General features: G+C 47.0%; 1 protein-coding gene across 31 annotated transcripts in view; it reads left to right on the forward strand.

The window, feature by feature from the left end:
* Positions 1-25,688, forward strand: part of Pcnt (pericentrin) — a 103,921-nt gene that overhangs the window by 63,556 nt on the left and 14,677 nt on the right. For 18 of the 31 annotated variants that reach the window (XM_076558589.1, XM_042266015.2, XM_076558597.1 and 15 more), the window contains 13 exons: positions 232-411; positions 1,900-2,583; positions 3,768-3,864; positions 4,163-4,323; positions 5,713-5,877; positions 8,357-8,524; positions 10,133-10,325; positions 11,209-11,431; positions 11,596-11,746; positions 16,208-16,888; positions 21,707-21,951; positions 23,093-23,195; positions 23,478-23,651. In XM_076558589.1, coding sequence (XP_076414704.1) covers positions 232-411; positions 1,900-2,583; positions 3,768-3,864; positions 4,163-4,323; positions 5,713-5,877; positions 8,357-8,524; positions 10,133-10,325; positions 11,209-11,431; positions 11,596-11,746; positions 16,208-16,888; positions 21,707-21,951; positions 23,093-23,195; positions 23,478-23,651 — 3,225 coding nt within the window. The remainder of the gene's footprint in view (positions 1-231; positions 412-1,899; positions 2,584-3,767; positions 3,865-4,162; positions 4,324-5,712; positions 5,878-8,356; positions 8,525-10,132; positions 10,326-11,208; positions 11,432-11,595; positions 11,747-16,207; positions 16,889-21,706; positions 21,952-23,092; positions 23,196-23,477; positions 23,652-25,688) is intronic. The other 13 variants (XM_076558602.1, XM_076558600.1, XM_042266018.2 and 10 more) reach the window with 7 other exon arrangements.

Genomic DNA, 25,688 nt, shown 5'->3' on the forward strand with positions numbered 1-25,688 from the left:
CCCCCCACCCCCCACTCTACTCTGTGGCTCCTACCACAGACGTCCTCCTAGCTGAGTCCTCAGTCTGATGTGCCTGCTGCCCAGCTGTGGGTAGTGAGCAGCAGCAGCAGCAGCATTTTGCCTTTGGTGCCTCCGCTGTTGCTGTGTGGCAGTGGTGCTCGGGGTCTGAGGAACAGTCCCTGACTAACCCAGCCCTCGCTTAGGAGGCTCTCTGTGTTTCCTCTGGTCAAGGATGATCTACAGTCTGCCAAAGTCCTTGTGACACTAAAGGATGCCCGTCTCCCCAAGGCCGAAAGTGTGATGGCAGTGCTCGCCGTCTGCCAGAGGCGGCTGGAGGCAGAGATGCTTTTAGTGAAAAACGCAACGCACTTGAGCATGGAGGATGACAGCGAGGTGCTTGAAGGGACGCAGGTGCGTGGGCTTATTGGAGGTATTGGTGAATGCTGGCTTGGGGCAAGGTGCGCTGGGCCTGCCCGCCCGCCCTCTGTTGGGCTAGGCTCAGCACATGGGGGTGCCTCACCACAGAGGGTTGCCTGGTCGAAGTAAGAGTATCCATCCCATGGACTACATCCGTCTAGTGTGGAACCTCCTCTGAGTCCATACGTCCTATTAATGCTAATACTCCTTGTTCATTCTGAGTCTCTTACAAGCTTTATTTAAAGACACACGTTTCCTGCAGTCTGGGCAGGTATGTTTTGTCCCTGTGAAGATCACATTGCCCCACCTTCATCCTTGAGATTTTTACCATGATCCATTTCCATTGTCCCTGCCAGTGTCTCTCCAACTTTGAAAGTCTTGAAATTTGATTTTGAGCCTTGTTCCTCCCCCTGCTTTTTTTTTTTTTTTTTAAGATTTACTTATTTTATACATGAGTATAAAATATCTTTTTTACTCTATGAAAGGTCAGTTTCTACTTTGGGAAAGAAGGGTCCCTTGGGGGAACCTGGGATTGTTTCAGGGTTTAATGAGGAAGCAGGTGGCAGTGCTTGCCAGGCCCCGTGTGTCCAGCAGCCCTCGCCTCGGATCTGCCTTCAGGTAGAGGGGCTGCTCCCTGTCCTAGACATGTAGTGTATGTCACCATCAATCCCTCTCTTAGAACAAGGTCTTCCTGGTGAGTGGTACCCGAGGCCTACTCACGGATGCTGACAAAACAGGCCATGACTCCTTAGCCACTGGTGGGACTCAAGTGACTCCTAAAGTTGGTTGTTCTCATATGTGGCCCTGGAAACCTTGAAGACTGTGACGGTGCCTCTGGCGGGAGTGCTGTGTACGTTGCTGGAAGCCGGAGCCCAGAACTCTTGACCACTCCTGCCTGTGTTATGTGCACATTGTGTCCTAGAGCATGAAAGGTTTACAGGTCCACAGTTGGCTGGACCCAGGCTAAGAGCAGGACCTGGGCCTGGGCTGTGATTCTGAGAGATGTTTGTATCCACCTCAAGAGTCCTGGGAACACTCAGGGAACACTGTGCAGAAACTCACCAGCTTGCTACAGCAGACTCTCCCTGTGCGCTTACGGTGCCTCGTCTGTGTGACTGTAAGGTGGTTCAGCTCTGTGTCACCACAGACAGTGCCAGGTGCGTGCTGACAAGGAAGCTCCACGTTCAGTCCCTTTTCCTCCAGTCAAAACGAAAGAAAAAGAAAAAAGGACGAAACCTGGAGTCCTTAGTAAATCATCACAGTCCTTGGTTATGATGCTTGTCTTTTAGGCAAAAACAAAACAAAAAAATTAAATTTTAATTCTGTTTTTCATGACATTAAATAAACTTGACATCTTAAGTGTCTGGAGGGTTCACCATGGATCCTACCCATAGGTGCTCATTGAAAATAGTTCAGAAACACCAGAGAAATAATGGTGTTGTAACTCGGTCGCTTCACTTTGCATGTTCTCTTCACTCCTAGGCTAAGGAAAAGCAGCTGGAAGATGGTCAGCTGGGCAGTGCCAACCTCATAGTCCAGATGAAACAGCTGCAGGAGAAACTGAACCACTTGGTGCATTCCATGGCCTCCAGGGACACCAGCTTAGAAAATCCTAAGTTACATCAGCCAAACCTGTCAGAAAATGGTTTAAGTAATAATTGTCATAATGATGAAGGAAGCAATGTATCACCTCCCGTTGATGTATTTAATACTGCTAGAACCACGTGGGATGTCATTGATGCTATTAAAAATCAGGATTTGTTGGCCCAAATTGAAATGCCAAGTTTTCCCACTCAAGAAACGTTAACACCACAAGGCGGACCTCTTTCTTCACAAATCAGTGTGCACAGTGACTCCCTCAACACAGAGGAGGCTGAGCCCCAGAAGGACCCAGTGAGGGCCCTGGACCTGTCTTCCTGGAGCTCCCCTGAGGTCCTCCGGAAGGACTCAAGCCTCGAGCCCCAGCACAGCCTCCCTCTGACCCCCCGCACTGGTCCAGTGAGCCTGCACAGTGTGGACACCTCCTCCCAAGACTGGACAGACTCACTGGTGCTGGTCGATGCGTCAGGGCTGCTTTGTTACCCGGGCAAGTCAGCCACAGGACAGGCCCCGCTGTGGGGGCTGGCTCCTTCGGCTGAGAACCACCATGTGGAGAGGCCGGCTACGGTAGGTGTCTCCCCACACTCCTGTTGTAGCTTTGTGGGTGGTCTGTTTTCGTAGCCATGCATCACAGCAAGTCTATTATTGGCTCATCTGGCTGTAGGTGCCTCATAGTTGCTGAGGAGCCTGGTTTTCCAGAAGAAACCAGTCCTACATCTGACTGTTTGTAGGGACATTTAGATCATTTTAGTCATATCTGAAACATGAGGGTTGTTATGCTCAGAAATTTACAGGGTGTGTCCTAACTCATGTTGATTCTGAGTAGCACAGTCATACACGTTCTGGTGTAATTTACAAAAGGACTCATTATCTGAAATGTTTTAGGTTTTGTGTGTATGCGTGAATGTGGAGCCCAGAGGTCCATGTCATGGTTTCCTCACCACATTTGCTTTCTACCTTATTTTGATACGGTGTCTCTCACCGAACCAGAACATTCTGTTTGGGCTAGGCTGGCTGGCCAGCAAGCCGCAGGAATCTTCCTGTCTCTACTTCCAAATGCTGAGATTATAGATCTATTCTACCCTACCTGGGTTTTCATGTGGATGCTGGAGATGGGAACTCACACACACTACTCCATAGCCACAGCTCTAGATTTATTTATTTATAGTAATATTCCAGGTGCTTAATGCATGGCTATACATGTGATACTGATTCATTTTAAGAACACTTCAATTTATTATTTTTTAGTTTGATTACATTTTTCCATTTTGGGATATTTTTGGATGAAAATATTTTGGGGGGATACATTTTATCTAAGATACCCATATGCTATCATTTATGCTCAAATTTTAAGAATTTGGGGTATTTGCTAGTGGCTGCTTATAAAGATTATTTTTTAAAGTTTTTTTAAATTACATTTTATTTATTGTGTTTATGTGTGTGTGGTTGTGTGTGGCACATAGAGGTCAGAGAACATCTTGTGAGAAATGTTTTCTCTTTTTACCATGTGGGCCCACGGTTCACACTCAGGCTGCAAGTGTGACCTTTACTCACTGAGCCAATTCTTCATCCCTTAAAAACGTTCCAGTGCTGATTGAGTTGCTGGCAGCACGTGTTCCAGCATGTCCAACATGTTTGAATGTTTTGAGCTGGGTTCTTTGTGGCAAGCTGATATGTACTGACTTTAGGAAGTTTCCATCTGTTGTTATTTACTGTTTTGTGACCATCTAAAAATCTGCCTGTCTGAATAGGAGAAGGATGTCGAAGACTTTATCGTAACATCTTTTGATTCTCAAGAATTGTTAACATCCTCTCATGAATCAGCAAGAAGTGATGGGAGTGGAAAAAGTGAGTCAGTCGTCTTTTTCTTTTCTTATTGTGTGTACGTGTGTGTGTGTGTGTGTGTGTGTGTGTGTGTGTGTGTGTGTAAGGAGCTGAGATAACCCTGAGGTTCAAGTTTAAGTCACAGACAACACATCAAATGTGCAAAATAAGGTTTTCTTCCTCCTCTTCCCCCCCTTGTGCTTTATGAAAGTTGTTTAGTGCCTTTGTCTGGTGCGCATAGGTGTTTTATGTGGTGTGAGTGCTGTAACTGTATTTGGAAATGGATGTTGTGGCTTCAGCTCCTGACCCTGTGTGCTCCTAGACCATGGCCCAAACAGTGCTCTGATGCTGACTTTGGCCTCAGAAGGAGCCGAGACTCCCACCACCGATCTTGCGGCTGCTGCTGCTCTTCCTTTCTCTAGAAGGCTTATCCAGTCACCAGGAGCAATGAAGGAGAAGGAAATCCATGCAAAGCACATGAAGGTAAGGGCCAAGAGCTGCTGTCCCAGAGCACTGTCAGCCCACAGCGAGATGGAAAACCTGCCCTTCTTAGGCTAGCCTACACCTAGACCTATCCAGGTCAGCCTTAGCCCTCTGGTGGGCATACTCAGCCTGAGGCACCACGGTACCAGTAGTCCCACCTGAAGGCCATCTTCTGTGGGCCTATGCCAGTCCCTTAGGTGGTGGTGTCCCCCGAGGTAGGGGCCTTGGAGCGTCTTACTTGGAGTGTCTCAGAACTGGCTTGTCCTTGTGTCTGTACTCTGGGAAGAGTACTGTTTTCTTTAGAGAGAGATGCTGCTTGTTACCATTGAACAGGTTTGCCATTTCGGTCAACATGGCTAGGTCAGTAAGTGGTATCATGCTAGTACGGTGTCGTAGTCAAATAATAGTATCCCAAAACAATGGTTTTGGTTTTGGTTTTTGTAACATGGTCTCTGCAGAGTCTAGTCTGGCCTCTAACTTAACCTGTCTAATGCTGAGATTGTACATTGAGCCATCACACCTATCTGATTCAGTTGTTTTTGTGGTGGTGTTTTGCATGCCCGAAGAGGGCATCATGTCCTATTCTAGACGACTGTAAGCTGCCTGCATGTTGTTTGTACGCCACCTGTGTGCCTCTTGTCCATGGTGGCCAAAAGAGGGTGTCAGACCCCCCTGGAGTTAAAGTTGCAGAGGGTTGTGAGGTGCCCTGTGGGTCCTGGGAATTGAACCTGTGTCTTCCAGTGGATCAACCAGCACTTGCAACGGCTGAGCCAGCTCTCTAGTCCCACCAGTAAATGCCACCATTTTAATGTTATTAAGAATTCTGGAATTATATTATAATAAAACAATTGCTTTCAGAATGGAAACCAAGGGACTGGGGGCATTATTCAGAAATTCCACAGTGGGCAGGAGGGTCTGAAGGTGACCCTCACACTCACTTAAACCAGGGCAGGGCACCTTGTTCCTGTCATCTCAGCAGTGGGTAGTCAGTGACAGGAGGTCCCTGGGGTTCGCAGGCCAGCCAGTGTAGCTGACATTCCTGCTGAGCTCCAGGTTCCGGGAGAGGTTCAGAGGTTCTTTTCTGAATAGTAAGGGGAGGAGTGATTGAGAACACACTTGACATCAACCTCTGGTCTCTATACACATATGTGGGACGGGGACACACACACACACACACACACACACACACACACACACACACGGAAATTGGAATAACTGATCTGTGTTCTATTTATTTGTGAGAGGTTTTTAGTGTTTTCTGTTTAAGCAACCTAACAACAAAATAATTTTTTAACTTAGGTTCACGAGTTGAGGTGGTGGTGGTTCCGTGTGTGGATGACGGGTTTGGCTGACGTGTCCCCTCTTCTCAATGTGTATTTCCTGCTGTAGGCTTTGCTGCAGTTGGTGTTTGATGAGAGCCATCAGATATTGGCCTTGTCAGAGAGCCAGGACCTCCCGAATTCGCTGAGCAAGGGTGAACCACATGACCCCCTGGACGGCCTTCCAAGGGACAGGCAAGCCCTTCTGGAGGTGACAGCTAACAGAGGAGAGAAGGTAAGGAATTGCTGGTTCAGAAGTGAGAAGTCTAGCGGCAGAACTACATACAGGCCTCGGACCTGCTCAGAGCGTGGTTGGGCCGCATGTCTTTGATCAGATACCTGCTCCTGGCCATAGCCCCAGGAAGCACAAAATAACCCAGCAGGGCAGCCCCATGTAGCTTTGGGCCTTTCCAGACCAGGGCCCCGCAGGTGCAGCAGCAGGAAGACAAGGAAAGAGTGCCCGTCATGTGAGTCATGTGTCTGTAGCTGTGATCAAGTACAGCAAGCAAGGCACGCTCCAGAGGAAGGTTCCAGAGGGATAAGAGTCCTTTATGGAGGGAGGCGCTGCAGGAAGCAGCAGGGGGTGGCAGGAGCAGGCAGCTGAGAGCTCAGGTCTCAACCACAGGCATGGAGCAGGAAGTAAACTGTAGGTGGGTAGAGCTTTTTACTCGAAGCCTGTCCCCAGCAAGGCCGCCACACCTGCACCTCCCCAAACAACGCCACATTCAAACCACTCCACCCAGGCTTTGCTCTATCTCACTTCACTACTTCTGCCAGTATTCAAAACAAGACAAAAAAAAACCCATTTATTATGTGGGGAGGGGTGCCACATTATCTGTATGGAGGTCAGAGTGTATGCAGGAGTCGATTTTCTCCTTCTCCCGTGTGTTTCCTGAGGATTGAACTTACGTCATCAGGACTGGCCACAAGAGCCTTTGCCTGTGGAGCCATCTTGCTTGCCCCCTAATTATCAGTATTTTTAAATTAATTTATTTTGCACACATGAATATTTTGTCTACATGTATGTCTGTACACTGCATGTGTGCCTCGTGCCCACAGAGGCCAGAAAAGGTGTTGGATCCAGTGGTGCTGGGGTTAGACAGTTAGGAGCTGCCATGTGAGTCCCGTGGAAGAGCAAGTGTCCGCTGCACTTTACCCCTGAGCCATCCCTCCAGTCACCAACACCAGTGTTAAGATTTTATTGTTATTATTTGGGAATTTTATACGTTTTGATCATTTTCACCCCATCCCAACTCTTTTTCAGATTCAGCCTACCTTTCTTTTCTACATACCTACCTCTCTCTCTCTCTCTCTCTCTCTCTCTCTCTCTCTCTCTCTCTCTCTCTCTCTCTCTCTCTCTCTGTGTGTGTGTGTGTGTTTATCCTTCAAGACAAATTTTCTCCGCCTAAATATTCTTGGGTGTATGGTTGTTTTAGTTAGGGTTTCTATTCCTGTGAAGAGAGATCATGACCACAGAAACTCTTATAAAGGAAAACACTTATATGGGGCTGGCTTACCGCTTCAGAGGTTCAGTCCATCATTGTCATGGTGGGAAGTTGGTGACACACAGGCAGGCGTGGTGCTGGAGAAGGAGCCTAGGATTCTACATCTAGACCAGCAGGCAGGAAGAGAAAGAGCCACTGGGTCTGACTTGGACATTTGGAACCTCAAAGCCAAGCCCCCATTCTTCCTCACCAAGGCCATGCCTCCTCCAACAGGGCCGAATACCCTAATCCTTTCAAATAACGCCACTCCCTAAGAGGCCTCTGGGGTCCCTTTTCATTCAGAGACCACAGTGGTCTCCGCTGGTGAGTTGTCATCTTACCAGGGGCTGTGCTCTTAGAGAGCTGGTGTCCGGATTTGGGGAAAGTGTTGCCTCTCACACCCTGAGTTATGCTGGGCAGTCTGGTTTCTGCTACTCTCCATCTACTCAGCTGCCATGGTAAACACCACAGACTGAACAGTTCAAAGTTTCTGACCTGTGTGGAGGCTCCAGGCTGACTCTGGTGAGAATTCAGGACTCAGTTTGCAGTTGCTTCCTCCTCCGCAGCAGAGAGAGGATGTAGAGATGACCACATGTAGCTGAAGTTTTCCTGTGTCCTGCCCAGTCTGCAGCCACTCAGACCCAAGTGAACACACAGAGGCTTATATTAATTAAAACTGCTCGGCCATTAGTTCAGGCTAACTACTGACTAGCTTTTACATGTAAACTCAGCCCACTTTTGTTAATCTATATGTCGCCATGTGTTCCGTGGCTTTACCTGTGTGCCATTACATGCTGCTCCCTGAACAGTGGGCTGGCATCTCCCGACTCAGCCTTCCTCTTCCCAGAATTCTTTTTGTCTGCTTATCCCACCTATACTTCCTGCCTGGCCACTGGCCAATCAGCATTTTATTTATCAGCCAGTCAGAGTAACACATATTCACAGCATACAGAAAGAATCCACAGCAAGCACAGTGTTGTCAGATGAAGCCCCACGTTGTGGTCACGGTTAGTCATCGTGTGCTGTTCCTCACTTTGGGGATTAGGACTGAACTTGTGAATTGGTGGGACACAGTCAGTTCTTAGCACTTGCTGTGCACACTGGTGAGAGCACAGGGACCGTGTGTGTGGCGGGATGAGAGTTTAAAGCAGGCGCCTTGCACGTGGGCAAGCCTCTGCCATGGAGCCTGCACCCCAGCCCAGCACTGAGTCTCTTGTTTCTCACTGACAGGAGTCTTCGGAAGCACAACTTCCGTGGAATGAGGAGCTTTTGCGGGCCATACAAGAAGTGTTTGCCAGGGAGCAGGAGAATGCTGAGCTGCAGCCGAGAGCCTATGACTTAGGCCTAGGGGATTATAACGCCCTATTTAAGAAGCTGGAGAGGGTTGTTCAAGAGCAGGTGAGCAGCAGCCTTGAATCTAGGCTTTGATTTACTGCAGCACGGATCTTAAAAGGTTGTATTAATCAAAAACAAACCTGGAGCCAGGTATTGGGGTGAACGCTGAAAGATCAGAGAAACAGAACAAGCCACAGCTAACCTTACCTTGCCAACTTCTCAGCCTGTCTTGTTTCCTCAACCTGGAAGCCTCTAAGTCCTTACCCGAATGGATCTCAGCTGAACTGCTGCTCAAAAGCCCAAAAGCTTAAAAAGCCTCAAGTTCCTGGTCCTCCCACCTTATATACCTTTCTGCTTCCTGCCATCACTTCTGGGATTAAAAGCGTGTGTCTTTCCCAAGCAAAGACACGAGATCCCAGGTGCTGGGATTAAAGGTGTGTGCCACCTCACCTGGTTCTGTTCCTAGTGTGGCCTTGAACTCACAGAAATCCAGAGATCTCTGCCTCCCAAGTGATAGGATTAAAGGCGTGTGTGCCACCATTTTCTGACCTCTATGTCTGTCTAGTGGCTGCTCTGTTCTCTGACCCTCAGATAAGTATATATCAATACCCTCAGATAATATATATCAATATATTGATATATTGTGTATCCTAATAAATATATATCAATATATCAACCACAATTGACCACCTTCTAGAGGGTATAAGGTGGCAGGGGAGGTGCCCAAATTTTTCTTTAAAAAACTTTGGTTTCCATGTTTTTCTAACCTTTGGAATGTGGTGACCACTGGCTGCGGAAACAAACCCTGTGTAATATGCTTTCACGTGTAAGTTGGTTCTTGACAAAAACCTCAATAGTTTTACCAATAAAGACTTGGGAGCCTGATGCTGGGGTGGAATCCTGCTAGCTGAGGTGGGGAAAGCACCTTCCTCTTCCCCAACATCCCAGGAAAAGACTCCTCCAACTCAGTGTCCGTCCTCCTGACTCCCTCTTACTCGCTATTGCTTTTTCCTTCTTCACTTCCTGTCAACTGGTTGTTTGCTCCACCTCTTGACCTGTGGTTGATCCTCTTTACAATATTCAAGCAGAAAATTCTTGGATTCAAAAGTGTGTGCTGGGGCTGGGCCACACCATAGCTAGGAGGTTTTTCAAATAAATAACACAATTTCAGGATTCACAGTATGATCAAATATCCTATAATAGTTGGCACTAATGTGCTTGGTGGATTTTTCCCTTGGTCTTTCTCCCCTGGACATAACTGACCATAAGATAAATAATATTAATAAAATAAAATAAAAATAAAACAGGCTCTCTGGGCTCGCCTGCATTGCTAAGCACGCTGCTCATGGGCCAGAGGACATTAGCATGGTAGGACGCTAGACATCCTGTTTGTGTCACTGCCTCCAGATGAGAAGTCTAGACTTGAAGTTGAGGTGCTGATGCAGCACTCCACTGGGTCCAGGATGGTCAGGAAAGGGGCTTGGAGGTGAGGCCCCGGGCCACTGTGCACCTGTTACACCCTTACATGGTCATCAGATTTGTTAACAACAGCGCTGGAAGCTTGGGTTTGAAAGGATGGAGCCGTGCAGGATGAGACGTGCCTGGCTTCCTCCTAGCCTGGGTGCTTGTCATCCGACATTTACACCTCATCTGTTCTTCCCCGTGGTCTAGGGAGGCCTGCAGAAGGTCCAGGGAGAGCTCTGTCTGCCGGACAGGAGCAGCCTGCTGTCTGAGATTCAGGCTCTGCGCGCTCAGCTCCGCATGACACACCTGCAGAACCAAGAGAAGCTGCAGCAGTTGTGTGCAGCGCTGACGAGCACAGAGGCCCGTGGGAGCCAGCGGGAGCACCAGCTACGAAGACAAGGTGGGGGCCGCTGTCACCTCGTGCAGCTCACCCTCACCTGCCCTTCCACTCTACTTAGGGGTGCTTTAGGCGAGGGGATTGCCAGGCCCTCAGACGCAAAGGCCCAGTGGCCCTGAGTGGGTGCAAGTGTTTGAGACTTGAGATCTCTCAGTGGAATTCTGGGTGCTGGTGTATGTAGGTTTTCACAGTTAATATATGTTGTTAAGGAATTTTTTATAAACAGCATCTGCGAACAAACGAAACATCTCCTCTCTAGCCATTGTATTGCTCAGGCCTTAGCCTGACAACCTTCCTGACTTTCAGTTGTTTACCCTTTTGTGTGGGTCAGTATCTCTGATTTTGTTTGGCTTCTTTCAAGTAATCATCCTGGTGCTGGGTCGTGTGCATGTGCATGTCTGGGCTGTACTCAATGTTTTGTCTGTTTACAAGCGTCCTGGTCTGCAGTCTTGGACTCCTTTGATTCTCGTGTTGGCAAAGCCCTGGCCCTGTAAGAACCTGTGTTCCCTTCTGTGTTTCAGAGGACTCTGCAGAACCAGGCTAGTTTCTTCCTGAGTTCTGGGAGAAGTTTACAGTGAAGCCATGTGGGCCTTGACTTGTCTCTGTTGTAGGTGTGTGTGTGAGGTTGGCTGGTGCTGTAGGTCTCAGGGACATGTCCTGACCAGGAGATTAGTACCTAAGAAAAAATGGGCTCAGAAGACAAAGGGGTGTGTCTCTGAGTGGCTCTGGCTCCCTTAGACACAGTGGCTTCCAGTTCACAGAAATACCATTTCTCCCTCCCAGGAACCCATCTCCACCATATCACCACCATGTATAGTTTAACGTGGTTCATGTGGTGCATTATGGACTTCTGTCTAATGCTGTCTAATGTTTTCATCTTTCTCAGTTGAACTATTGGCATACAAAGTTGAGCAGGAAAAGTGCATAGCCCATGACTTACAGAAAACCTTGAACCAAGAACAAGAGAAGGCGAGTGATGTCCGCAAACTCCTGATGGTGGAACAGAGTGCGGTACAGGATCTGAAATCGGAGCTGCATGCGTGCAAGCAGGAGAACACAAGGCTGTTGGAGTCCCTGGACCAGGTGCAGCAGGAGGTCCTGCGGCTCAGGTATGGCCACGTGGTGTAACTAGGTAGAAGTCACACAGTGGAACTTCGTCTGCTTCGGCTGGCCAGTGCTGTGGGAGCTGTGGGGTTAGAGACTAAGGAGAGGGGTCCCTGCCAGAAGGTTCCCCTTACACAGGGCTGGTTGCTACCCGTTGTTTCCCTTCCAGAGCCATGCTGGACGGGAAGGAGAATGAGCTGAAGGTTGTACTCGAGGAGCTGGAGTGTGAGCGAGGAAAGGAGCGAGCCCTGCAGGCTCAGCAGGAGGAGCAGCAGCTGCGGCACCTGCAGAGGGAGGGCCAGAGCTCCAGGGCCCTGGAGGTGACTGCTTCCTGACTGTCTTTATGGCGCCACAGCTGAAAGGAATTTAAGACAAAATAAGGCTGTATTGTTATTTATTTTTGGTTTTTCAGGACAGTTTCTCTGTGTAGTTTTGGTATCTGTCCTGGATCTTGCTCTGTAGACCAGGCTGGCTTCGAACTCACAGAGATCCGCCTGCCTCTGCCTCCCGAGTGCTGGGATTAAAGGTGTGTGCCACCACTGCCCTTGTTTTTTTTTTTTTGAGATTATGATAAAATTTATGTCATTTCCCTGTTCCCTTCCATTGAAACCCTCCCATATAGCCCAGTTTTCTCTCTTTCAAATCTGTGGTCTGAATTCAACCTGTTCAGTCTGTGTACTGTTACTTGTATGGATGTTTTTAGGGCTGGCCATTTTATTTTGGAAAACCAGTTAAGTTCCATGGGGAAAGCTTTTTCCGCCTCTCGGCATTCCTTAGTTGCCTGTAGTTCTTTATGTAGGGTTGGGGCCTCAGGGTCTTTCCCTATCTATCCACTTTGGCACATCTGTTGTTGTCCTTGCTCAGCTCACGTTCAGGTAATCATGTTGGTGAGACTTCTTCAGTCATGCTGGTAGCTTCTGAGATTACTTGGAGACACCGTCTCACAGTAAACTCTGATCTCTGGCTCTTACAATCTTTCTGCCCCCTCTTACCCGATGTTTCCTGAGCCTTAGATGTGGGAGTTGTCTTATAGATGTATCCATTGAGACTGGATTCCACAGCTCTGCATTGTGATTGTTTTCTGCAATGGTCTCCATCCGTTGCAAGTGGAAGTTTCCTTGAGAGGTGAAGGCTACACTTACCTGTGGGTAGAAGGACATATTTAGAGCGTAGTTGAGGGTTATGCTGATTAATAAAGTAGTGCATATAGATTCTCCTCCAAGATCCATGACTTCACCAGTCCTGGGTTATTGGCTCGGTTTCCAGTACCAGGCATGATTTCCCTTTGTGAGTGGGTCTAAGTCCAATTAGAAGAAAACTTTTGATTACTACTACTGCACCGTTGGAGTTATTGTGCCAAACTGGTTATCATTGTGGTTCATAGTCACCATAGCTGGCTAGGGCTATCTGTTGCTTCCCTCCTTTGGAGGCTGGCATGGTACCTTCTGAATGGTGAAGGCCAGTCCTCGAGGAGGAGACATTCAGGTCAGTTCCAATCAGTGGCCCCTGGGCCATGTGTCTGCAGTGCATGGTGTTTTAGCAATAGGAACTTCCCTTTGTCCCTTTGGGGACAACCAAAGGCTATAGCATTAGCCTGTAATGTTTTGGGAGTCTCTTGGACAACCCTGACTGTCTTAGTTAGGGTTACTATTGCTGTGGTGAAACACCATGACCAAAAAGCAACTTGGGGGAGGAAATGGTTTGTTTGGCGTACACATCCATATTCATCATCGAAGGAAGCCATAGCAGAAACTCAAAGCCATGGCAGGCACCTGGAGGTAGGAGGTAGAGGCCATGGAGGAGTGCTTCTGTTAGCCTGCTTCTCGTGACTTGCTCAGCCTGCTTTCTTTCTTTTTTTTTGGCTTTTCGAGACAGGGTTTCTCTGTGTAGCTTTGCGCCTTTCCTGGAGCTCACTTGGTAGCCCAGGCTGGCCTCGAACTCACAGAGATCCGCCTGCCTCTGCCTCCCAAGTGCTGGGATTAAAGGTGTGTGCCACCAACAGCCCGGCTCAGCCTGCTTTCTTATAGCACCTGGGACCACTAGCCCGGGGTGACACCACCCACAGTGGCCTGGGCCCTCCCACATCAATCACTAAGAAAATGCCCTATGGGCTTGTCTACAGGCCTAATCTTAAGGAGGCGTTTTCCCAGTTGAGATTCCCTCCTCTCTCAGATGGCTTTAGCTTGTGTCAAGTTGACATAAACTAGCTAGCACTCTGACCAACAACTCAGAAAAGGGCTTGTCATGCCTGATGTTGGGTTTTTTGTGAGCTAGTCATTGGCTATTGAAGGGAGTATTGTCAACCCAAGTGAGAAAATTTTGTTTAAACTGTCTATGGATGTTTACATACAGATGTACATGTATAAGAGGTTTTTCATTTGTTTGTTTGGGTTTTTTGGTAGACAGTAGTTTGATTCCTTATAACTTTCTAGACATCATTTCTGTGTTTCACCTTCCTTCTGTACTTTCTCCCTTCCCCTTCATAATCAGAGCCCCCCCCCCCATTTCCCTGTCAGATCCTTATAGCCTCCTGTTCCACTCTCCCCCTCCACCCCCCAGCGTGATCCCCTTTCCTTTGCTGGTTTCTGAAGTTACTCCTGGGTGTGTGCTCACCTCTGGCTATTTGGAACTAGGAGTTTCAGATGAGAAAGAACCTGTGAGTTGTGGTTCTTGTTACCTCAATATGTATGGTCTTTTCTGGGTCCATCTATACCTACAAAGTGGATTTCATCCTTCTTTACAGCTGCATAGTATTTCATAGTGTAGATATACCACATTTTCATTATCTGTTAGTCAATTGAAGGACATTTAGGTTGTTCCCGTTTCTTGGCTATTGTTAATATAGCAGCAGTGAATGTGCCTGAAGAGTATATGTGGAGTGGGATGTTGAGTCCTGTGGGCATATGTCACAGAGTGGGGTAGCTGGGTCATGTGCTAGGATTATTTTTAGCCTTTTGAGACTTTGCCACACTGTTTTTCATAGTGGCTGGACCAGTTTTCAAGTTGAATTTATTGGGTTTTCTAATTCCATCTTTATTTCGGCTTGGGTCCTCTTCAGTGTTTGTGTCCCCTCATTGAATTCTTTTCTCAAGTCCTGGATTGTCTACATTTCCACCAGCCTTAGGTTTGTGTTTTCCTGGGTGTTGCTCAGGCATTTCTTATCAAGTTCTTCTTCATTTCACTGAGTTGTGTCTTCTCTAAACTCTTGGAATTCTTTTAAGAAGTTAATGCTTGTCTTTTAAAGTCTGTGTTCTGGGGTTCTCATCTCTCCATTTCTGGTGGGTTTGGAGAGGAGATGTTGGCTTGATCTTTCATGTTGTTATTGCTGTGATGAGATCTGGGCCTGTGGACTTGTCAGCTCTAAGTCTGATGTGGACAAAGCAGGTTGGGGCAGAAGGGAGGACGTGTGAGCACTGGGCCTAGAGGTTGGAGATGGCTTGAGTAGAGTCGGACTGGGCTGGTGTACAGGATGCGTCTCCTGGTCTAACCTTGGAGTATGGGGTAGATCTAGCAGGGTAGAAAGGTTGGATGTGGTATGGAAGGGGTTTGGGAATGGGGCCCTATCAGAAGCCTAGAGGTTGGTGACCATGCAGGGTAGTCAGACTAGTTCAGGGCATTGTAGGTGGGACCTGGGTTATCCCTGGCAGGCTGGAGAGAAATAGTTTGTAGAGAGGCTGAAAGAGACTCGCTGGGCTAGACCCTAGAGAAGGATGTGTGAGACCTTCCTGGTGGAGAGGAGGTGGTGTAGAAGGGACCTCTGAGTGGTGGCAGGTAAGGCAGCTCCGGGTAGAATCCTAGAAATAGCTTGCTGCTCAGGCAGGGGTGGCCAGATTAGGCCAGGACACTGGAAGTAGGACCAAGGCTGTATTTGAAGTAAAATAGCACCTGGCAGTGGCAGAGGTGGATATCTGTGATACCTTGTTAATTGTTGATTGCTCCTAGCTATGGTCTTTGAGCATTTCCATTGATTTTTACTTAGTTTTTAAAGTGTTTTAATTTAATTTTTGAGAATTTCATACAATGTTTTGATTAGATTTTTCTCCCTTACCCATCATCATGTTCTTTCTCTTAAAACAAAAGCACATGCACATAAAAAAATGGAGTCCAATTTGTTTTGGTCCGCTACTTCTGAGAATGATGCCAGCTCTGGAGTGTGGCTGATGTATCCAGTGTCACACAACCTCCTTGTGGCTATCTGGGTGATGCACAGTGTCTAAGGTCCACAGAGCAGATAAGTGTTAAGCATGTGGGGTCTGTGAGCCACAGGTTCAGCAGGTGCCCCATAGCTCAGTCTTCTGCTACGGTGTATGACTTTAAACAACACATGGCAGGTGTGTCTTTGAGCATCCTGGTGTTTGGGGATTTCTAAGAAAGGGAGAAAGGCGCCCCTCTTGATCGAGATGTGTGCACATGCTTACTTACTCAGTACTTCTCCCACACAGTATTTCATTTATGCAGTCCTGTGTACGGATTTACCCATAGGATAACTTTGGAAAGTTCTGATTTCTTTTTTTTTTTTTTTTTTTTTTTTGGTTTTTCGAGACGGGGTTTCTCTGTGTAGCTTTGCGCCTTTCCTGGAGCTCACTTGGTAGCCCAGGCTGGCCTCGAACTCACAGAGATCCACCTGCCTCTGCCTCCCGAGTGCTAGGATTAAAGGCGTGCGCCACCAACGCCCGGCTCGAAAGTTCTGATTTCTGAATGAAAGTATAAATAAGAAAACCATCTAGATCCTTTTCCTCTTGGTATTTATTGTCACAATCTTGTTTTCTCCATCAACATAGGAGTTAAAAATGTCTTTGGAGAAGCAGCGTGCTCAAAATAACCAGCTGTGTGTTGCTTTAAAACACGAGCGTGCGGCCAAGGACAACCTGCAGAAGGAGCTGCAGATCGAGTCCTCCCGCTGCGAAGCCTTGCTGGCCCAGGAGAAGGGCCAGCTTTGTGAGCTGCAGAAGAGCCTAGAGGCTGAGAGGAGCCGCTCGCTAGAGCTTTCAGAGGCCTTACAGCATGAGCGGCTCTTGACGGAGCAGCTGAGCCGCAACGCGCAGGAGGCCTGTGCCCGCCAGGAGACACAAGTGCAGCATGCCTTGTTGCGGAAGCTCAAAGCAGAGAAGGCTCGTGCACTGGAGCTGGAAACCATGCTTGAGAAGGTGCAGAAACAGGCTGCACACATACAGCAGCAACTGGAATCTCAGGCCCAGGAGCGCTGTGTAGAACTCAGGAAAGAGAAGGAGGTAAGTGGCGACCTGAGATCAGCCATGGATGCCTTGCAGACACACAAACAGGAGCTGGGATACTGTCTGGAGAGAGAGAGGGAGAAATCAACTTGGTTACAGGCAGAATTAGAACAGTTATCCACAAGAGTGAAGGAGCAAGAAGGACGCAAGGATGCAAGGAGGATGGAGAGGAGGTCAAGCCGAGCAGACGTGGAAAAGAAGAAGTTGCAGAAAGACAAGGAGAAGCTGGTGAGAGCAGTCCTCCAGCAGATCATAAGTCTTTACAGGTCCTAAACGACGGGAGGTCCTGACAGGTCACTGGGACTTACTCCTGGCCTCCCTCCGTTCCTCTTTATGCTGACACCACGCCGTGTGGCTCACTCTAGCTTTGTGACAGGCTTTGGAGTTAGAAGTGTGATTGCTCTGTTGTTCTAAGTAGTGCTGGGCTCTTTGGGAGCCCTGCAAGTCTTGAATTTGAAAATGGTCTCTCTTGTTCTGTTTTTATTTATTTTGTTTTTTCATTTTCATCAAATTTTTAGGTTAGCGTACAAAATAATGAGTGTCATCCTGCTATTTTTATCACGTGGGTCATTCATTATATTTTGTTCTTGTTCATTGTCCTTCACAGCTCTGCCGCTCTGGTTGGTTCTTTAACCCCCTAAGGTTGTCCCCCCCCATACACAGTCTGCTTTCATAGCACATGCATCCTTTAATATCTCTTCCTCTCCTTTTGTGGTCCCACTTTTAGTTTCTTAGACACTTACATATACATACATACATACATACATACATACATACATACATACATACATGTATATACACACACAGCCATGTCTATAAAACTTAAATTTTTCTCAGTGTGGCTTATTTCACTTAATATAATGAAATCCAGTTTCATCCATTTCAGTTTCCTGCATTTCATTTTTCTTCATGACTGTACAGTTCTGTTGTGTATGTGGAACACATTTTATGTATCCATTCCTCTGTTGATGTATGTCTAGGCTGGTTCCATTTCTGTGCTTGTGAAGAGTGAAGTATTTTTCACTGTATAATTTTTGCAGTTCTTTATTAGTTCTAGATGTTAATCCCTGCCTGTGTGTGGTTAGCAGGTCTTCCCTCCGTTCTCTAGCTGTGTTCTGTGCTCTGTTACAGCCTCTGACCGCAGAGACTCCTTTCAAGTGATCACACTGTCTGGTTTGTAACCGTGGCTCTGCGGTGTAGTCTGAGGTCAGGGATTACGACCCCTCCGGCACTTTCCTTTCTGCTAAGGGTCGCCGGGACTATTTGTGCTTCCATATGAATTTTAGGATTTTTTTTTTTTTTCTTTTTAGTTGTGTAAAGAATGTCGTTGGGTTTTTGATGGGGATTATATTGAATCTGTAGACCACTGTCCACAATGGCAATTCTATTAGTCCATGAGCATGAAGAGTTCTTCCGTCTTATAACGTCCACTTACTGTCTTTCTTCATTGTCTTAAGGTTTTTATTGTAGAGGTCTTTAACTTCCTTCTTTATGTTTATTTCTAGGTTGTTGTGTTTTTGTTTGTTTTGGGAGGGGTTGTTTTGCATTTTTGAGGGTATCACCCCCTCCATTTCTTTTTTGGCGAGTTCTTTATTGATAGAAAAGTTACTGAGTTTTGTGTTTGTTTGTTTTGTTTTTTTTTAATGACTTACATTTTTATTTTGATTGCATTGGTGCTTTGCTTGTATGTCTGTGAGTGTGTCTGATCCCTTGTAACTAAAGTTAGTAGACAGTTGGGAGCTGTCATGTGGTTGCTGGGCATTGAACCTGGGTCCTCTGGAAGAGTAGCCAGTGTTCTTAACTACTGAGCCATCTCTCCAGCCCTGTTTTGTTTTGTTTTTTATTTTTTGTATCCTGCCAGTGTTTCATGTCTGCAGGTTTGTCTTTTACTCTCTGATAGAATATTACAATGATTGGTTTACACCGGATGACCAGCTGTTCATTCCTGTTAGATAGAGTTCCACCTGGTTGTGGTGAACAATTCCGTTCATCTGCTGTATTCAGTTTGTTGTTCTCTTGTTAGAATGTTTACATCTGTGTTCAGAAGGGATATTAGCCCGTAGTTTTATGTTATCTCTGGGTTTAGATCAGAGTAGCAATGCCTTTCTGGGCTGCGCTGGGAAGTATTCTCCCTTTTATTTTATTTTATTTATTTTCCCTGAAATAGAGTCTCTCTGTGTAGTCCTGGCTATCCTGGAACTTGCTATTTAGACCAGAACCAGTAGCTTTGTCTTTAGCAGTTATGGAAGGAACATTTGTTTCTAAAAACAAAGCTGCACGTTTCTAAATGTTCAGAAGAATAAATCAGACTAACAACATTAGCTTTGTAAATGCCCATCAGGGATGTGCTTAATATTTTACTATGAGAGGGTTCCCATATATCAAGTCCCCTGATCTAAATTGGGCCATCTGTGATGTAGAGATGCATTCTGTCAGAACAATTTAGGAAACCTATGAAAAGTGATGACACTCCAGTGGGGCTCCGTGTTTGTTGAGAAGTCATTTGCTGTTTCCCATGCCTAGCCCAGGGAATCCCTGAGCTGTCTGTCTCTATGAGTCTTTGAGACACTTTGTGTTAGTGGAACCTCCCAGTATGTACGCTCTTGTGACTGGCCTGTGTGTCCGGGTGACTTTAAGGTTTCCAGTGAACATATAGCACATTAAAGTTTATTTTCTCAGTGTGGGTGTGTGCATGCATGTACATTCAGGCTGTGCTGAGCACGTGGAAGTCAAAGAATAAATTCAAGGATTTGGTTCTCACCTCCACCTTTCTGTGGGTTCTGAGGATTGAACTCAGGGTGTCAGGCTTGTTGGCAAGCACCTTTACCCTCTGAGCCAGTTCCTCAACCTTCCTAACACTAAGACCCTTTAATACAGTTCCTCATGCTGTTGACCCCCCCAACCATAAAACGATTATGCTGCTACTTCCTAACTGTAATTTTGCTGCTGTTATGAATTGTAGTGTTAGTGTCTGGTATGCAGGTTATCTCTGATAGGCGACCCCTGTGAAAGGGTTGTTCATCCTCCCCACCAAGGAGTCGTGACCCACGGGTTGAGAGCCACTACTCTAATCCATTTCACTGGTCCTTTTTTTGATGCTTAAAAAAAATTCTCCAGGGGGCTGGAGAGATGGCTCAGTGGTTAAGAGCACTGGTTGCTCTTCCAGAGGACCTGGGTTCATTTCCTAGCACCCACATGGCAGCTCACAATTGTCTGTAACTCCAGTTCCAGAGGATCTGACACCTTCACACCAATTCACATAGAATAAAGTTAAAAAAGAGCTAATAAAGGCATTAAAAAAAATTCTCCAGGTACATACTTTAATACTCAAACTAAAAATTTTTATGAAAACTTTTCTTAGTAGAAAGTCCAACTTCAGCAACAAATACCGCCCTCCAAAATAGTTATAGTATTTTTGTCACTGAACATCATAGAAAACACAAATGGTCTTAGAGGTTTGGCTCAGAGGTGTAGGCGGGTGGACCATTGTGAAGTAGTCAGGCTAGACTGGGGTGCCCTGAAGGAGGCAGCATTTGGCGGGAGCCAGGACTGTATGCTGCCTTTGCTTCCCCTGCCCCTCCCCCCCAACAAGCATCTCCAACCAGCGCAGTTCCTGAAAGGTCTTCACATTCAAGAACCAGCCCCCCAAGCCATTTCCATTCTCCAGCAAACTTTTTGTTTCATTTTGATCTTTTTTTTTTTTTTTTCCCTGTAAAAATGAAGGATGTCTCAGTTGCTTGAAAGTAATTAAAACAAAGAGGACGTTTCCTGATGTAGTAGCAGCATTTCATGGCGGCACATCTCATGTGCCTCCTGCTGGAGGTATCTACCTTGCACAGGATCAGTGTGGTTGGATCATAGCCCCGTTTCCTAGCCTGACTGCCAGAGCCTGGCCCCGGCATTACAGGCCAGGACCCTCTTTTCTAAACAATGTCTACTTCGCTTTGCTCACCTGGGAGATTAAGAATGATGGATCTCTGCTTGCTAATGCGGCAGGAACACTGAAGTAATGTCAGAAAGCTGGTCTCCTGTGAGCTGTGCTGGGTGTGACGCTGCAGCCCTCCTCCCCGAAGCCGTCTGTGGGCTCAGGTCTGACCCTGAACTCACTCTCCAGCAAAGCAGGCTCATCTCTGTGTTTCTGTCTTGGGATCTTGCAATTCCACTCACACCTTTTGCACAAAAGGTCCTCTGGTACCCCTGAGAATCTGCCATGCTGTATGATATATTAGATAAAAAACACTTCACTGCTGTGGCTTTTCTGAGGCCTTTTTGGCCTTCCCTGAGGCACCTCTTACCCTACTTGGTAACTCGACTCTACCTCATCAGGGAGGGTCCAGGAATTGGTTGCCCTTCATCCTGTACCCAGTCAGAGAGCTAGCACCTCTACAATACTGTGGCCCTCGTCACTTCCGTTTTATGAGTCTAGGTTGATGACCGGTTAGGTCAGGCTGGGCCACAGGGCCGCCCCTGGCAGGCATGATTTGTCATATGCATGATGTTGTCCTCCTCTGCTGATGTGTGTGTTGGGGCGTGCATAGACATAGCTGAGGCTCAGCCTGTGTCAGCCTCCGTGTCAGCAGGCTCCTCTCTGATTACCCAAGGGCTTCCCTTGGACTTGGCCCAAACCTAAGCTGAGACTGCGGTGTAGAGTATGTTGTGCCGGTTGCCTGACTGTGTTGACGGTGGTGAGTGGATTCATTGTCGGAATCTGGGTAGAGGGCCAATAAACAGAGTGTAGACACCTTCTTTAAAGGTGCTGTGGTTGGTCTGTGGTGGGCTTTTCCTTTGAGGTACTACATGACACTGCTGGTCTTTGGCCAGCTAATTGTTGAGGACCCGTTTTGTTTTGAGATGAGGTCTTGCTGTGTTGCTCTAGTTGGCTTTAGTTAGACTTACTGTGTCCATCCAGGCCAGCCACCACCTCCTGACCCCCCTGCTTCTGCCTCCCAAGTGCTGGCTATAGGCGTGCCCCACTAAGCCCAACAGCCAACAGTTTCTTTTGGAAAACTGTAACGGTCTTTCCCGTTGTTCTTGCCATCGTGACAGCGAGAATTGGAGTTACAGCGCCAGCGTGATGAGCATAAAATCGAGCAGCTTCAGGAGCTGGTGAGAGAGCTGAGGTGGAAGGAGAAGGTGGCTGAGGGGGATGGCCCTTGCCGGAGCTGCCCCCGCCTGGGTTCTCTGGAGCTGGACCACGTTCAGGAGCAGCAACAGGAGCTGGAGAACATACGGCAGCAGCTCCTGTGTGCAGCTGGGCTGCTCACAAGCTTCACCAACCGCACTGTGGACAGGTATGCACGCATGCACGGCGGTCAGTGGCCACCGGTACCCGCCCCTTGATATTATCAAGAAGATTCTCAAGTTTATAATGGCATGTGCCTGTAATTCCCACACTAGGGAGGTAGAGACAAGAGTACCACCACAAGTTTAAGACTGACCTCGTCTGCACAGTTCCAAGCCAACAAGGCCTGTATAGCAAAACTATTTAAGTGGAAAAAAAATGAAGAGTTTGGCAGCTTTGATTTCAGGACCATGTCTTAATGGTTCCCTGCACAATTTCTTATTCCATGAGTTTTGTTGAATTAATGGGCAAGATCTTCTAAGGAATGCAAATAAAACCATATTTTCACATTGTAATGTTACAAAAAATCTTGTTATTCATAGTCTTCAAGTTGTGCTGAGATTGGTTTTTCACATGCACCTAGATGTGTAGAGTCCAGGCCTGGACGCTCCCTCAGCTTGTCCCCTTACCGCGTCCATTCCCACCAAGGTGGGGTGCTGTTATCAGCTGGGATAGCTCCTGTCTGGACCTGGATTTGATTCAGTGGACACCATGATTTCCAGGCAGTTTCATTTAGACATCACTTCGATTTTTTTATTATTATATTTATTTATTTTGTGCATGTGTATCTGTGTGGGTGAGCGCATAGGGGTGAAAGGACAGCTTGTTGAAGTCTCTTGTCTCCTTCCACCAAGTGGATGAGCAAGCTCTGATGGTCAGGCCTGGCAGCAAGTGCTTTTATATGTTGAGACATCTCGCTACCCAGGAGTACACTGTCGTTAGTGATCAACCCAGCAGGAAGCAGTGGGATGTTGGGATATGGGCAGTTGACTGCTCCTGCCAGCTCAAGTTTGAGGGTTTCTGAATTTTACAGATGTGTCTCTTGCTGGTATAGTGAGTCTTCCACCACACCACTCTTGTCAGAAGAGTGCCTCCTACGCCACTGTTACAGACAAAGATTCTGAATGAAGTGACTCACCAGCATGACAAATTGACCACATTGAAGTGTAAAGCTGGATCCCTTGCTTTCTCAGAGGAAATGCTGCACAAATGCATCTTCTTTGTGCCATTAGCAGAGAATTCTTGAACAGCTTAGGAGTGTAATCATTTGGGTATACATAAACCTTTTAAACACCTGCTTGATTTCTTAGGACAATTAAAGATTGGACATCATCAAATGAGAAGGCAGTGTCATCCTTAATGCATACTCTTGAGGAACTGAAGTCTGAACTGAGCATGCCTACCTCCTCCAAGGTACAGTGGGCTTCTCCATGCTGCACAGTTTGCTCTGTCTAGATAGTGGGCTAAAATAAGCTCCCAGCACGTGGAGTCTTTGGGGAGTTGGTAGAGGATGTCATGGCTTCTTTGGAGCTTGTTTGCTAACCAGCGATCCCTTACTCCCTTGTTGTGTGGACAAGTGAGTGGCCATCTGCCCTGTGTGTCCTTGTGGGTGTACTGTGTACTGTATTCTGTATCTTAACCTCTAATCCTGACATCTTGGGTCTCAGCTGTACCATTTGTTCACTCCTTTCCAAGAAAAAGATGGCGGCAGAGCTACAAGTCCAGCTGGTGAATGAGCTGCTGAGAGACAACGATGCGCTTTCAAAAGCCGTCAGCGCAGCAACCCGAGAGAAAGCAGAGCTGTGCAGGACCATCTCCCGGCTCGAGAAGACCCTGAAGCACCACACCCAGAAGGGCTGCCTTCTCAGTGTAGGGAGTTCTATCTCTTCCCAGCGTCGCGTCTGCCCACTGTCTCTATACCATAGTGCTGGGTCAGATCTGTCCATTCTGCTCCTCAGGGAACTGGGCTTCTTCCTAGACCCGGGGCCTCTGTGCCGTTTTTTCTGGTGGTTGGCCTATGAGCTTCATCTCTTCTAGTATGCAACCTGACTCAGAATTCCAGGATCTTGCTATGCTGCCCAGGCTTGTCTCACACTCCTAGGCTTAAGTATTCCTCCTCACTCAGTTCCCCAGGTACACACTGCCACACCTGGCTTGATGGGTTTCATTTTGTTTTGTTTGATTTTTTTTTTTTTTTTTTTTTTTTTTTTGAGGGGAGGCAGGGGCTTGAGACAGAATCCCAGGTAACCCAGGCTAGCTTCAGACTCCCAATATAACTGCAAATGACCTTGAACTTCTGATCCTTCTGCCTCAACATTCCAATTGCTGGGAATACAGTGATGTGCCATCATGCCCAGTGTTCAGTGTTTTAGGGTGTGTGTATGTGCGCCTGTGCACACATGCCTGTGTACTTGTGCGACCAGTTCAGTTGAGACCAGAAGTCAACACTAGGTGTCTCATTGGCTCTCCACCTTACCTGTTGAAACGAAACCTCTAATCGGATTTGGAGCCACAGTTTCAGTTAGACTGGCTGGCCAGCAAGCCCCAGAAACTCTCCTGTCTCTACCTCCCCAGCGCTGGGATTACAGATGTGCACTGCGGTGCTGGTTTCCACTCAGGGCTGGGAATCCACACTCAGGTCCTCCTGTCTGTATGGTAAGCACTTCACCCAGCTGAGTCGTCTACCCAGCACTTCGGTGTTTGATTTGATATCGTAGGTCAGATTTTCCACTTCCGGCACAGGCGTGCAGTGTCCGTGAAAGGAAACGTAGACTGAGACTGCAGTAACCTGATCAGCTTAGGGTTTCATTGGTTCTTTACTAATGGTGCAGATACAGTTGTTTCCTATTTGAGGTTTTCTAGCTGGTGATTTACTTAACTTTTTATAATGAAAACTTAAATTTTAAAAATTTCTTGCAGTAAAGTTTGCTGTTTTGGTATGGTATCATGTAAGTTTTCACACATGCATGGAATTCTTATTATCTTTCCGATAACCACATTTGCAAAATGTAGGCCAAGGCCAGCCCTCAAAGGAACAAGGCTACCTGGGCTCCTCTGGAGCCAGAAAGTACTGACCTGCGACCTTCTTAAACATGTCAGGACCAGAATGTGTCACCTTCTGATTGGGTCTCTCTCACATCTCTCTTGTGGGTCTGATACTTGCCCAGACTGTTGATGTACCAAAAATTGTTGTTTTTTTATTTAATTGCTGAGAGTATGTGTAATGGATGGTCCACTGATGGGCATGTGAACTGTTTCCAGTTCTGAGTGTTATAAGTACTTATGTAGTTTTATGTAGACATAGGTTTCATTTCTCTGGTAAAAATACCCAGGAGTGAACTCGCTTTTCCTCAATGACACTGTGTTGCTCACCTTCCAAGGAAGTGAAGGGTCTAGTGATGTGAGTTTCACATGGATTGTTGTCTGGGTTTCCTGTCTGGACCAACATGTGTGACATGGTATCTCACTGGAGTTTCAATGTCCCTGTCCTTGATGACTTAATGTAATCTGCATCTTTTCTGTCTTGTGTGTATCTTTTTGGTGAAATGACTCCTAAGGGCTTTTGCCTAATTTTTGAGTTGGATTTTTGTTTTCTTCCTGAGTCTTGAGAGTTTTATTTTAGATATGACTTTGATGCAAGAATTTTGGGTGTGGTAAGAGCATTCTCAGCCCAGTTGTGCTTGTTCTGGAAACTCAGTTAACTATCAAAAGTGAACCCAAGGCAGTGCTGTCCAGTTTGTTGTCCAACGCCAGTGAAGATTAGGACACAGTTGCGGGAGGAAACAAAGTGCTAGCAAGCTTTATTAAGGGAAAAAGGAACAGTGAGAAATTAAGGAAATTGAAAGAAACTCCTGAAAGTGTGAGGGGTTCCCTAGAGAGGAGAAGGCCTTTAAACTTTTTTGTCTA

The sequence above is a fragment of the Peromyscus maniculatus genome, chromosome 21, assembly GCF_049852395.1.
Source record: "Peromyscus maniculatus bairdii isolate BWxNUB_F1_BW_parent chromosome 21, HU_Pman_BW_mat_3.1, whole genome shotgun sequence".
Classification (NCBI taxonomy): domain Eukaryota; kingdom Metazoa; phylum Chordata; class Mammalia; order Rodentia; family Cricetidae; genus Peromyscus; species Peromyscus maniculatus.